Source organism: Cryptomeria japonica, chromosome 6 (genome assembly GCF_030272615.1).
Source record: "Cryptomeria japonica chromosome 6, Sugi_1.0, whole genome shotgun sequence".
NCBI lineage: Eukaryota > Viridiplantae > Streptophyta > Pinopsida > Cupressales > Cupressaceae > Cryptomeria > Cryptomeria japonica.
In genome coordinates, this window is record NC_081410.1 from 258,332,961 (window position 1) to 258,347,720 (window position 14,760).

Genomic DNA, 14,760 nt, shown 5'->3' on the forward strand with positions numbered 1-14,760 from the left:
AGTAAACATTCCCCAAGTAATTGACCACTGTTATTTGTGTTTTTGTGTTTTTCCCCCAAGTAAATCAACTACTAAACGTTGTGTGGAATCCCAAACACAAGATGATTGTAAAGCAAGAACAAAACATGAAAAAAATGCTGAAAATAAATGTGTTTTTGGTCTTTTTGCAATGTTATTGGATGCATTTTTTTGCTGAGTATGTTCGAGTACTTAGGGTTTCTACATGCTGAGTGAAAAAATTTTTTGCACATATGAGCAGCTGACAATCAATTGATGTTTTTTAAGGAATTTAATTTTTTGTAAGTTGTTGACTTATTGCTGAGTTGCCAAGTCTGAGCCAAATTTGGGTCTTCGAAGTTTGCAAACTATGGTGTAAATCTTACAAGGGTTGACCTACCTTGGCTCTCATGAAATTCTAGTTGTTGGAACCCCTTGTTTGATTTGAGTGTAAAAATATTTTCATGCCCAAGGCACACCATAGAATGCATATACGAATTGTTAAGAACTTATTTGGGGGCTAATTGTGTTTTATTCACATATTTTGCTTCTATGATTCAATCCCTAGTATAGTAGAAACTAGAAAGGAATAAGAAACAGGTGCGTTGACAATATTGGGCAGAGTGATGTTGACAAAGAAAAGATGATAGAAAGATCCTTGTCACCTGCTGCCCCAAAAAAAATAGATCAAATTCAGTCATTCCCATTGTAACTATTTCCAAGAAAATGAAGATTGAGAAGCATGTGGATGGCAACTTGGTAGATTGAAAGATATAATTCTCTAAGACATGCATTAGAATTGGTTGATTATCAAAAATAAAAATGGTTCCGCTGCTAGCATTGGAGTGAGCAAATGATGCTCCCAAAATGAAGAAAAAGCATGGTATTGACGGTGGTAGAGATGAAAGAATCAACTCAAAATTGAATCTTCTTGTTCCCCTTTTCAGTTCTTTAATTTGGCATATGCATGTTGCACCATTTTGAATGCCGACTTTCAGTATACTTCCATTCTTGACTGCAAATATCATGTATACTTTTTAGATTTTGTGGCTGGATGATACAAAACAAGTGTTGAAGCCTGAATTGCATGCTCTTATTTTCATTGTAAGAACTTTGTTGGCATTTATAGTACATATTATGTGCTTTTTGTCTCAATTGCATCTCAGCTCTACTTTATACATTCCTATATAAAGATATAGTTGGTTCGCCTTATTTTGTATCAGGATGTGAAGACCAGTGGATGCTGAATGGATCTCTTCTTATATTGAGTTGTGATAATGACTCAACTATGGTGCATGTGCCTGGCTTGATGGAGATAGAGATGATGATTGCTTTTCCTTCCATGAAGGTGTTGAATATTTCATATATGCCCTACAAAACCAATTAGTGTGTACTTCTGTTTCCAAGCATTCTACCTGAGAATTCAAAGAGAAACCAAGACCAAAAAAACTATAAGCTATACAGTCAGTCTCCCAATACAGTAATTTGGGCACAAAGAGAAAAAGAAGAAAAAAGAAAAGACAATAATGAAACGTGCATGTTTTTATAAAAAATTGATAACTCGTCTCTTGCATTCCACAAAAATGGAAGGAAACAGACTTATATGGAGCAAAACTAAGTACAATGACAGTTTAGAGAATTGGCAATTTTAAGGCAAAGATAAAGAAATAAGAAATTTGGATCACAATTTAAATCCATATGATTCCAGTACTATTCATAAATTGGGTGACTTGAGATCTCCCATGTTAGTGTGAGTTCATCTCTAAGACCAAATGTGAACAATCAAATTAAATATTGATGTTTTAAACTCAAAGAAACTTAGAAGGACACAAGTTTTCCATACAAATGCATGGCAAGAAAAATTATAATGGAACTATTCTTTTCCTTAAGATGCACCAAACATTAAAGAAAAATGCCAACCTGATATTCTGGCATCAAGTCCCAATAATCCTCCAACATTTGCTCTAGTGAAGGGCAATTTGGTTGTGCATTCATATAACTAAAAAGGTAGGTAGTGCGATCCAGGGGACCAGAAGCTGCTGGAAATGCCTACATCAGTATACATACATTGTAGCCATTAGCTCTCTTTATAAGTTAATTATCTTTCTAAGAACCTAATAACTGGTTGAATAATCCACATTGAATCAGAAGAAAACAAAAACACTCAACAAAAAAATGGGAATTCTACAACATTTGAAGTTAGAGTAGGTTCTGTATGTATAGTGATACGTCCACCCCAACAAACCTACCTCTGGAAACCAATAGTCACATGTCACAGGCAGTCCGAAGATGTCCTCACTAGGAAACAACAAATATTGGTTGCATGATTGTACCAACAGTTGTGCAAGCATCACTGGTAATCCTTCCTTACAAACATTTTTATTTTGTTTCAATTATTTGCGTATAACCCCACAAAAATTTTATTTTTGTTTTAATTATTTGTGTATAACCCCTTTATTCCTATTTTACTCCTTGTTTTCTCATTTTATGTTCCTCTACTCCTTCCCTCTCCATTTTTGTGGAGCGTAGTCTGCAATCTATCTTAAATGTTTCCTCTTCCTATTGATGGATTACAGAGTGTGTTTTGAAATGTTGATGCTAAACTTAACACACAGTTACATCTAGAAGTTCTCTCATTATCATAGACTACATAAATATCATGTCTCACCAAGTAGTGGCATGTCAAAATCTAACAACACAATAATAAATGACTGCAAGACAATGTCTCTTCAAACTCCTAAAAGATGTAGGCCCTTTGGTGCAAAAAGGGTACCTCCAATCTTTGTATAATTAATAGACACGGTCCAATTGTAAAAGCATAAGTGTAGGAAGCATGTAAATTCAGTTGTTTGTAAGCAAAGGAGGTATAAGGGGTAGCAAATAAATAAGATCAGTGTCACAGTGTTGAAATGTGGCAATAACATTTCAATTGTTCTATTTCCAAATTACCGAAGTTGAAGGGATAAGGGTTGGTATTCTGTTGACAATACAAAACTAGTCTTCCCCAGTAATGTCCCCATGCTCAGGTCCACTTTCTTTGCAATTGGTTTTGTCCTTCTCGGTGTGAGTTGGGCATATCATAGTGGTTATTTAATGTTACCAACGAGTTCAAATGGCCTAGAGGACTTAGTGGGCACTTTTTGTGGCTTTTTTCTGGTTTCTAGTGTGCTCTCCAAGATTCTTGTAGAGAGTGTCTATTTATAATAAGTCACCCAGTTGTGACCAATTATCATCATTCATTATCAGTATCTCTCCTATTTATTTAGTTTTCAATTTCGATGCTTTTCAACCATTTCAGCAGCTTGGGTGCAATTTTGAGCTATATTTAGTTAATTTTACTGAAGTTGCCATATTAATTAAAATATTTTATTGGCCACTTCAATATAATAGCTTGTTGGAAAGAGAATGGAAAGTTTTAATGTTGGATGCTTAACCTTGTACCTCAAATGCCTAGAATCATTAATTATTTAAATAGATCACTTTTTGGGGTTATAAGGATTAATTAAGATATAAGTGGATTTTATAATGCACTTTCCAGAATGCTCCTGGAAAAGGTTATAAAAGGAGGATTGATGGCTCATTTGGGATATACAAAATATTCAGAAGCTTTTTCTTCCTCTGTCGATATTTAGAGTTTTGTGCCTGTGGCTGAAATCTTGCTAGCAGGACAAAAACCCTAATTGTTTATGAAACTAAGGACAAAAACCTTCTTGCTTCACTGGAGTGGTTCCACACAAGGATCAATAGGGTATTGAAGGTTTGAGCAAAGCTGAAAACCCTTGTTTGTTGGAGGCAAATCTAGTTAGGGTTTGCATTGAGAAAAAAGGAGATTTTCAAGTTTGCCAAGATCGCAAGTTTTAATTCATAACTTATTTACAGGAAGATATTGTGTTGTGTGTGCTTTTGGGTAATATCTCTTTTCTGAAATAGGATTTAATAAAATAATAATAATTAGATTAAAATATAAAGAAATAGATAAATGAATAAATAATAAAATATAATATACTATAATTATAAGTTAATTAAGTTTAATGAAAAGTCAAGAGGCATTTAATTAATTTTTATGAAAAGTCAAGAGGCATGCTATGAAGAGTTGTAACTCCCTTAAACATGAGATATCAAAGGGAGAAAAGTTCATTTGAAAGTGGACAAGGAGGAAGGAAAAAAAGGAATGGAGCATAGGAGTTAAGGAAAGGTAAATGGAAGAAGAAGGAATGAGAAGGAAATAAGGAAATGATTTTCTCAAAAAGGCAGAAATAATTAAGGGTTGTGACTCTTTCAAAAGGTGATAATTATGAAGGTTGTGACCATTGCAAAGGGTATACATCATGAAGAGGTGTGACTCTTCCTCACTTGAAGATATAAGCGAGAGGACAAATTCAATTAGAGAGAGGGAGAAAAGAGGAAGCAACATTTAATCTATAATTAGAAGTGCAGATCTGATTTGAATGATATGGCAAGCAATGAGGAGATATGACCCTTAAAATGGGTGTCTCTTTTCAAAGGGATGTGTCTCCTCAATATAATATGAAAGTGTAAAAGGAATTAGGCAATTGAAGAAGAGCAGAAGTACCCATAAATCAAACACGATCAAGGAAGAAACAATCAATTTCATAATTAATATCAGCAGGCTTATATATTTTCAAGTGATGGGATCTAAATCAAGATTCAAAGATAGGCAATTTGCATTTGGAAATCCTAAAAGGGGACATTACAATTGGTATTAGAGCTATCCTTCCTACCATCCTGTGAAAGGTAGTTAATGAAACCTAGCCAAAGGGCTCAAAATGGATTATGGGCAAAAGGATGGGGTTAGGTCCACTTTTTGGCTCAAAACAGATTATGTGCAAAAGGATGGGGTTAGGTCCACTTTTTGGCTCTAAATGAATTATGAGCCGAAGGATGGGGTTAGGCCCACTTTCTGGCTCAAAATGGATTATAGGTAGAAGAATGGCATTAGGCCCACTTTCTGGCTCAAAATGGATTATGGGCAGAAAGATGGGGTTAGGCCCACTTTCTAGCTCAAAATGGATTATGGGTGGAAAGATGGGGTTAGCCCACTTTTTGGCTCAAAATGGATTACGGGCAGAAGGATGGGGTTCGGTCCACTTTCTAGCTCAAAATGGATTATGGGCAGAAAGTTGGGTTTAGGCCCACTTTTTGGCTCAAAATAGATTACAAGTAGCAAATGGGGTTAGCCCCACTTTCTGGCTCAAAATAGATTATGAGTAGCAAGATTGGGGTTAGGCCCACTTTTTGGCTCGAAAAAAAGAAGGGATCTAACAACACGTGTATTTGCATGTATACTCTATGTCTGCATATATTCATGTGTATGCTCTGTGTCTGCTTCTCTGTGTTTGGTTCATACCTGATGTGTTTCCAGCATGGTTACTACATGTGTGTACGTGCCTTCCTAATGTATGTCTTATGTCTTGAATATGCTTTACATCATGTTTGATGTGTTTACAACAAGTTTATTCCATGTGTGCTTCCAAAGCCATTTCATATTGGAATCATCTTGAAACACTCATGATCATTGCTTGAGGACAAGTATTTTTTGGTAGGGTGGACTGTGATGTCCCTTTTTTGAAATAGGATTTAATAATAAATAATAATAATTAAATTAAAATATAAATAAATAAATAATAAAATATAATATACTATAATTACAAGTTAATTAATATTAATGAAAAGTCAAAGGCATGCTATGAAGAGTTGTGACTCCCTTAAACATGAGATATAAAAGGGAGAAAAATTCATTTGAAAGAGGACAAGGAGGAAGGGAAACAAAAAAAGAATGGAGCATAGGAATTAAGGAAAGGTAAATTGAAGAAGGAATGGGAAGGAAATAAGGAAGTGATTCTCTCAAAAGGGCAAAAATAATGAAGGGTTGACTTTTTCAAAAGGTGATAATTATGAAGGTTGTGACCATTGCAAAGGGTAGACATGATGAAGAGGTGTGACTCCTCACTTGAAGATATAAGTGGGAGGACAAATTCAATTAGAGAGGGGGAGAAAAGAGGAAGCAACATTTACTCTATAATCAGAAGTGCAGATCTGATTTGAATGATAAGGAAAGCAATGAGGAGATATGACCCTTACAATGGGTGTCTCTTTTCAAAGGGATGTGTCTCCTCAATATAGTATGGAAGTGTAAAAGGAATTAGGCAATCGAAGAAGAGCAAAAGTACTCATACATCAAACACGATCAAGGAAGAAACAATCAGTTTCAGAATTAATAAGAATAGTCAGCAGGCTTGTATATTTTCAAGTGATGGGATCTAAATCAAGATTTGAAAATTGGTAATTGGCATTTCCTAAATATACTTCACACCTTTTTGGGAATTCAAGGGCAAAATATAGGAAATCCCAAAAGAGGACATTACATTTTGAAAGAGAGCATAGAAGTTATTATATTTTTATTTGGAGCTGAAATACCCAGCTGGACTATTCCAAGAAACTTCAAGAAGCCATACCACTTATGTTTCATATCAAGCAATTTATGGAAATTATTGAAGGCTTTCAAAAATGTCTCTATTAGTGTTTGAATGCATCCTAATATTTTCTAAAATGATGTCGTACACATTGTATACGGTGAAAAGTGGATAGTAAAAAACAACAATATTGAAAGACTAACAAGGATCCAACCACAAAACCCTAGCCTAACAATGAAAGCAATCCACCATACACAAATGAAGATACCTAAGACCATGCAAATAAACAAAATAAACCAAATATACCATTTACATGTCTAGTAGGGTTTCAATATTCATCTCTTCCTATCTCCATTGATCTTGTTTGATATATTTGCTCTCAGATTTTATGTGTGCACAATAGCTCAACAAAAAACGGAAATGTGGTTGATAGCTTGATCGCAAGAAGGCTTGATTGTAACATTAGTATGCTCATTAGGGTTGATAATGAAGAAGAGTATCCTCTTATATAGAGAACACTATAAGAAATTGAGGGATAAGATCAAGAGGTGTAAAGATAAATAGTCAGCTATGATTAAAGGGTAGGTAGAAGAAATAATTGAATGATAAAGGGGGTAAGTAAGAGAAGAGTTAAAAGATGAATGACATGTGTCATGGGTAGAAAAGGCTAATGAATTAATTAAATAACTAAAGATTTATTTAATTAATAGAAAAAGTGGGATCAATTAAATAAATAAAATATTTATTTAATTTTTAAAAAAACAATTTAAATAAATAAAGTATTTATTTAAATTCAAGGAAAGGCTTAGAAGAGGATTAATGAATTAATTAAATAAATAAAGATTTATTTATTTATTAATGCTATTACTGTTGTGTTTGATTCCTTGAGCATATCAAATTGTATCAAATCACTATTTATCAGCTAAGGAATATTTACTATTATATCTACAATATTGTGGTTACATGCAACCTCTTTGACAAAATGCTTGTTAGTGAACTGTGGGAAAATTGCAAAAAAAGTTAGTTTAAAATCGCAACCAAACATCTCAGAGACCTTTACAAACAGAAAATACCATTACTTGCATGCGCATGCATACAATTATTTGGCAAAATGCCTACATTGAGAATTGGGAAAGTGAACCAAAATAAATGATTCAAACAAGGGTGGTCTCTTACATCCTCACAGTGGGGGTGAAATTTTCTTCTTTGATTTACTTTTGTTATTGTTCATGTTTCATTTCTAACAAAATATTTACACAAATTTAAGCATAATAAAGAAACAACAAATCAACAACACAAGGACAACAAAGGCCACCAAACTTACAAGTAGGAAGAGGAAATATCCTTCAATGATTCTTCCGTATTCCACTCCTCACTTAGGCATTTCAGATGATCCTCCATCACTTATTTTCCAAATCAATAACAATGCTCTCATTTTGCCTTATTTGACTCGTCTTTTTGTTAGGGCCTAATTTAGATCTCCTCATTTCCTTTTTCAACATGTTTTCCTAAAGCATAGTTATTCGAGCAATAGAGTTTTGTGGTTTCTCCCTTTGAAGTGATTGTAATGCCCCTTTCCTAGTCCATTTCAACATCCTTGGAAACCCCAAACTTATTGGAGAGCACTAGATTTATCGAAAAGGTATTTTGATAATGGCAAAGAGTTCCTTGAGTCAAGATAAGTACAATGGTACTTTTTGTGTGCAAATCTGACATTTTACGAGCATTCCACATTTCTTGGAGAATTCATAGTCTTGGCAGAGCACCAACTTTTATATAGAAGAATATCTTATGCAATTAGGATATTGGTGTGGTCAAAATTCATATTTAGTGTTATTTTAACATTTTCTATAAATTTGGTGGTTGTGGAAAAAAATGATTAATTATTTAAGTTGTCATAAAGTAGAAAATTAGAAGACAACTTATATTTATGCAAAAGTATTGAGATCCACAAGCAATCCTTATTGTCCAAAAACATTTCAAGCTATCTTTTAGTTCCAACTCTATTTTGGCTCTGTTTTGGGTTGGTTTTTGCTAGTATGCTTCTAGATTAATTTGGCCAAGGAGTCTATCATGTAGAAGGTCTAAATGAGTATCCATGGTTAAAATTTGGTGAAGATTGGAGTCTTTTGGAGTGAGTTATGGCATTTTGGAGAAATTGAGAAGCTTATGAACAAATGATTCCTTGAAGGGTCAAAACCTCATGTAATGTCCCCATTTTTGCCTAGGCTTTTGTAGAGGTATTAATTTAATTAATTAAATTGTCTAAATTAATGTTTTCAGGCAACTTTTATTTAATTAATTATGTTTTTTAGTTGAATATTTTATCTTTCTAAAGTGACTTTACCTAGGGCCAAAGATAAAGTAAAATCAGAGTTACCGAAAACACCACCCCCCACCCCTAGCACGCGTACTATCCTACTTGGTACGGACACGGTATGATGCGTGTACAGTGGGAAAACGTTTCCACTCGTTTCAGAAAACTTCATATTTTTGCACCCCTGTTAGAATCGCAGGAATGGAATTTCTAGAAAAAGAGAGACAAATTTAGAAACTTTTTCAATTAATTGTAGTTTTAATCCAAAAATAACAAGATATTTTCACTATTAATAAACCCTCGAAGTGATGGGAAGACACAACATTCAATTATCATTCCAACAAGCTCTTTCTGAATCTATAATTATTTTTTAGGGTTTCACAGAGTCTGCAAGTTTTTTGCAGCATTGGCACGTTTACAGGCTGCTTGCAACCTACGCTCTTTTCCCTGGTGCCCGTCGTGTGTATTCCTTCGTCTTATGATTTTCCCTTCCTGCAATTTTGGCTTCCTTCGTACAGGTGCGTCTATTTGACTTTGATTTCAATAGTTTTAAAATTTTAATTCCTATGTTTTTATTCGCATGTTTTAATTTAAATAGTTTTAAATTTCAGTTTTGCAATTTTAAAAGGGTTCGAGCTAGTTATATATTTAGTTAAACTTTATACGGTTCAATTTGTAAAACTTTACATAGTTTGATTTAAATTTACAAATTAAAAAAGAGTTTAAATTTAGTAGTTTCGGTCTTAATTTACAATTTTAATAGTTTAAGTTTTAATATAATTTAGCTTTTAACATTTTTTATTTATATAACTATTTTATATTTAGTTTTTTTAATTTATATAAATTAATTTTGATGATATTAATTAATATTATAACAGTTATATATAATATATTTAATTTATTTTAAATTAATAAACAACTTAGATTTATATTTTAAAGTTAGATTCTATATTTGTAAAATTAAATTTGAAATAGTAAATATTAAATATATATATAAATTAATTAAATTACATTATTATTAAATCAATTTATAAATTATAATTTGTGTTTTATAAACTCAATGTATAATTATTAATTATTTATATTTTATACTTTGATTAAATTGTTTTTTTTGTAGGACACTATTAATCATGGCGTCATCATCCGATGTCAAAGCATTAGACAACGACAAGTGGATCAAACCAAACGCTAAGTTTCCATTATGGAAATATGTCACCATCCTTGAAAAATATCAAGGGGGTGGAGGTTTTAAATGGAGGTGTCATGAGTGTTTAAAGGATTATAATGGTTCTTATACTAGGGCTCGTGGGCACCTTTGTCACATAAAAGGTACAGGAAGTGAAGTATACCCTGGTCCAAATGTTAGTGATAGTCCAAGGAAGGGATTGTTAGCTAAGAAGATTGCAAAATACCAAAAAGAAGAGGATGAAGCTAATAATTGGGTTCAAACATTGAATCAGAGGCCAAGTTTAAGTCTAAATAAACCCCCTTTGCATCCAGCTTCAAGAACATCTACTAGTCACAAGAGGAGCAATTTTGCAAGATCCCCAATCTAATTTGACCCAAAATTTTCAGTTTTAATTGCTTGACATTTTGTCAAACACTTGGCATAAAGAGTGTTTCAGTTCTGAATTCTGATGTTTGTTTGAAAGTTTCTCGGTGCCAATATATAAACAATTGCATAGAAATGATAAACAAGTGACTACATAAGCGCATATCAAGTATACCGCACCCAATTATGCCTTTATTGATATAAACTAGGTCTCTTACAACTTATAACATGTCCGATATGAAAGTTTCAGACTATGACAGTAGTTACAAACTTAATCCAAATTAAAGATTTGGATTCACAGAACATGCACAACATACCTGGAATGATTGCCCTTCGTTGTAGATGATGTTGAGCCTTAATTGGAGATGATATGAGCTTCCAGACTGAGGTAGACAGGTCTGATATCAGACTGATGAATTTTCCGAGTCCGATCTGAGTTCTGGGACAACTTCAAATGACTGCAACAGGTTTGATATGCAATTTCCAAACCTGGGTAAATTCCACTGACAAGTAAGGTCTCTCCTTGGGTCTGCAACAGGTTTGATATGTGTGCAGAGTTGTAGGGAAGTTGAATGAGGCAGCCTATAGACAAATTTGGTGGACTCCTTGTTGTGTGCATGCCATGAATAATGCACTCAAGGATATGGTTAAAATCAATTGGATCAAAACAATTGTCAATGATGCTAGAGATATGAAGATGTTTATCTGCAACTGCCACACTTCACATGCACTCTTTAGGATGAGTTGTACGAGGTATTGCAACTAATGGTTATGACAATAGAATGGAACCGGTTGCCTAAGTCAAAGACATGGCAAGGGTTGAGGGTGAAGGAGGTGATGAAGAATGATGTCTTTTGGGTAAATGCCAAATATATTTCATCCATCATCACTCTAGTTTTCACAGTTAGTAGATATGGGGATTATAATGCACCTTCCCTAGGAGAGGTGTATGAGTGTATTGATTGTATGCTTGATCAAATGAAGGTTGTTGTGCAAGAGAACACAGTGCAATTCTACACCGAGCATATTCAATCGATCATTCAATGTAGATGGGAGAAGCTCAACACTCCCTTACACATGGCTGCCTATGCATTGAATCCGAAGTGGTACATGCAAAGGTCTGGCACAATTATACCTATGTAAGGTGAAGGCTGGATTCATGAAGGCAATTGAGAAAATGTATGATCCTATTAGAGGCCAGTTTCATTCATATTGAGTGGTCGAATTTTTCGACTCTTTGGGGATATTCAAAGGCGGCCAAGATAGATTTGGAGACTATGTCACAGGAGGACCCCAAGTTGTGGTGGACTATGCATGGGACTAGATCTTTGGTTATACTCTAGCTATTCGTTTGTTGTCCCAAGCATAGTTGAAATACTCGCTGAAGAAATCAAAAGAGACATTAATGCAATAATTTCAGCTAGGGAAGAGAAAAAATTACAAAGGGAGAGGGCAAAACTAGCCATGAGAGAAGCCATAGTTGAATCTCAAGGTGCTTCAGTTGAAATTGAAGAAGAAGAAGCACTTCAGAGCATAGTGGGCTCTCGTCATGGCCCACGTATCCACAAACCCAACACCAACTCAGCCAGCACTTCTGCTTCTTCTAGTAGAGTACCTGTTGCATCACCATCAGGGACACAGTCTATAGGTAGTTATTTTGTGCCCAGGAACACACCTGGAGCACAACCATCATTAGAGGCCCCTAGATGGAATAGGGAGGCACATGAGAAAATAGACATTGCATGTGCTGATTTTTGGTACTTCAACAACATCCCATTCAATGTGGCAAACAGACCTTATTGGCTAAATTTGGTTACCGCAATGACAGTTTCAGGAAAAGGGTACAAGGCCCCTTCTCGCAAGGATTTGGGTGGGAGGATAGTAAATAGTCCACTTGATTTCCTTTTTAATTGTTTTTCTTGTTTATTAAATCAAAATTGTGTACTCAGACCTAATTTCACTTTGTTCTTGTAGGTTACTCACAAATGTAGTTGATAGGGCAAAAGAAGTGGTGGAGGACCAAAGAAAAGAATGGAGAAAATATGGCTGCACCATTCTTTCCGATGGGTGGACAAATGGCAAAAACCGCACCATTATTACTTTTTCGGTTGCTTGCAAGGGCAATGTGGTGTTCTTGAAATCGGTTGATGTCTCCAATAAGGTGAAAAATGCAGAAACATTGGCTGGAATGTTAGAGCACGTTGTCATGGAGGTGGGAGTAGAGAATGTGGTGCAAATAATCATAGATAATGCAGCAGCATATGTGGCAGCAAGTAGAATCCTCCAAGATAGGCACCCCACTCTTTTTTGGACACCTTGTGTAGCACATGTCCTTGACCTTCTTTTGGAGGACATAGGAAAACTTGATTGGGTGACTCCAATTGTGGAAGATGCAAGGAGGATCACAAAATATATTTACAATAACCCTTGGGTTCTACATTTGATGAGATAGCACACTCAAGAAAGAGATTTGGTGAGATCTAGTGTCACAAGGTTTGCAAAAATTTTCTTGACGTTGCAAAGCATTCTTGGTGCATTGACTTATTTGAAACAGATGTTTGTGAGTCAAGCATGGCTAGACTCACCTTATTCAAAGAAGCCTGAAGGAGAGGGTGTCGCATGCATAGTCTTCAACGACCATTTTGCACAAAAGGCTGTAGAGATTGTGGAGGTAACTTCAAAACTTGAATGTTTAATTATTCTTGATTCAAGTCTCTCATTATTAATTTGTAACTTCATTAATTAATCTTTTTGTAATTTGTATTTTTCAATTGTAGGTGTTTGAGCCCTTGGTTAGACTTTTGTGCTTGGTAGATGGGGATCAAACCCCAATGGGGTATATTTATGAGGCCATGGATAGGGCCAAGGAGTCTATCAAAAAATACTACAAGGTGGATAGAATCAAATTTGATCCCATCTAGGAAATTATTGATAAGAGGTGGACAATCAACTCCACCAATCCATTCATGCAACAAGGTACTTCCTCGACCCTTGTTTTAAGTTCGTGGATTCTTACTCAGATCCTAATGGAGAGGTCATGGAGGGCCTCACTACATGCATTCAGAGGATGATACCTGAGGTTGAGGTGAGAGACCTCGTTGTGGCCGAACTCCAAAATTATGAGGAAGCAAGGGGTACGCTATTCTCTTTAGAGCTGGTAAGGAGAGGAAGAACCACTCAAACCCCAAGTATAACATTTGCCATTTGGATTTTGGGGTCTAAAGCAATTGATAAATTGATAAAATATGTTTTCGCTTTTCTCTTTGCTTTCTAACTTTTCAATATTTTATTTTTGGAGATGCTTGGTGGCAAAGTTGGGGTGGAAATACCCCAAATCTCAAAAAATTTGCCCTCAGAAGCTTACGTCAACCTTGTAGTTCATCCAATTGTGAGTGCAATTACAGATTGTTTCAGGCCATCCACACGAAGAAGAGGAGCAAGTTAGCTCAAAAACGCCTCAATGACCCTGTCTTTGTGCAATGTAATCTTCGGTTGCGCATAAGAAAGGTAGAGGAAGCAACAACTGGTCCAATAGATTTGGATGATATAGACCCTTACAGTGATTGGACATCATAGGAGCAGCCTCCATTGTTTACAGAGGATGATGTCAATGATTTGGAGAAGCAGGCTATGGAGGAGGAGTGGGGTGGATTTGGTTTCACACTGGATGACATTCAGGAGAATGAGGAGTCATTGCCAGTGCCAGGAGAAGCTAGAGGCAGAGCTACATCCAGGATGGAGGACAAACCACAGCCTGAGTCAGACATACCGAGCGAGGAGGCACAGTCACGCCCAATGCAGACTTCTAGGACTATACCCTCTAGTTCTACCTCTCCCTTAGTTTTTACTAGAGTTGGGAAGAGGAAGATGTAACTGTAATGATGTATTTACTTTTAGTTTTACAAAAACTATTTACTATTTTGCTTCCAACCATCAACATTCATCATGAGGATGCAATTTTGTACCCACTTTGCGTTTAAATATATCTAGTCTCAGCTTGTTTCTTTTGTGTTCTCATTTATTGATTCATTGGATACATCTTCTCATTGAATTTTGAAAAAAAAATGCATTTCTACTTAAATTTAAGCAATTTTTTAAGTTCCCGAGTTTTTTGCCGAGTTTTTGCCTAGTACTGGCTGAGTTTTCCCCGAGTTTTTTTCCCAAGCCTTAGCGAGTTTTTGGTTTTGGCAAGTAGTTCAACTATGGTCTCAAGTTTCTAGTTCTTTTGTTGCTAAGAGGAATTGGTCTACTTATAGCTTCATACACTCTGTCAAGAGGAATAGGATTACTTCTAGAAGGGCAAAGAAGCTTGTGGTTATACATAGTGCCTTGCGTCTCATTGACAGCAACACACTTGCATACAAGGAGAGTCCAATAGCCAGATGGGATGTAGAGCTAGAAGAGCCAACACAGATCGATGATGATGTTACACAGACAAGGCTGGTTGGTATTGGTATAAA

General features: G+C 35.3%; 1 protein-coding gene across 2 annotated transcripts in view; it reads right to left on the bottom strand.

Moving 5' to 3' along the window:
- Positions 1-14,760, bottom strand: part of LOC131037446 (uncharacterized) — a 242,703-nt gene that overhangs the window by 95,189 nt on the left and 132,754 nt on the right. For both annotated transcript variants that reach the window (XM_057969589.2, XM_057969594.2), the window contains one exon: positions 1,918-2,046. In XM_057969589.2, the coding sequence (XP_057825572.2) occupies positions 1,918-2,046 (129 nt within the window). The remainder of the gene's footprint in view (positions 1-1,917; positions 2,047-14,760) is intronic.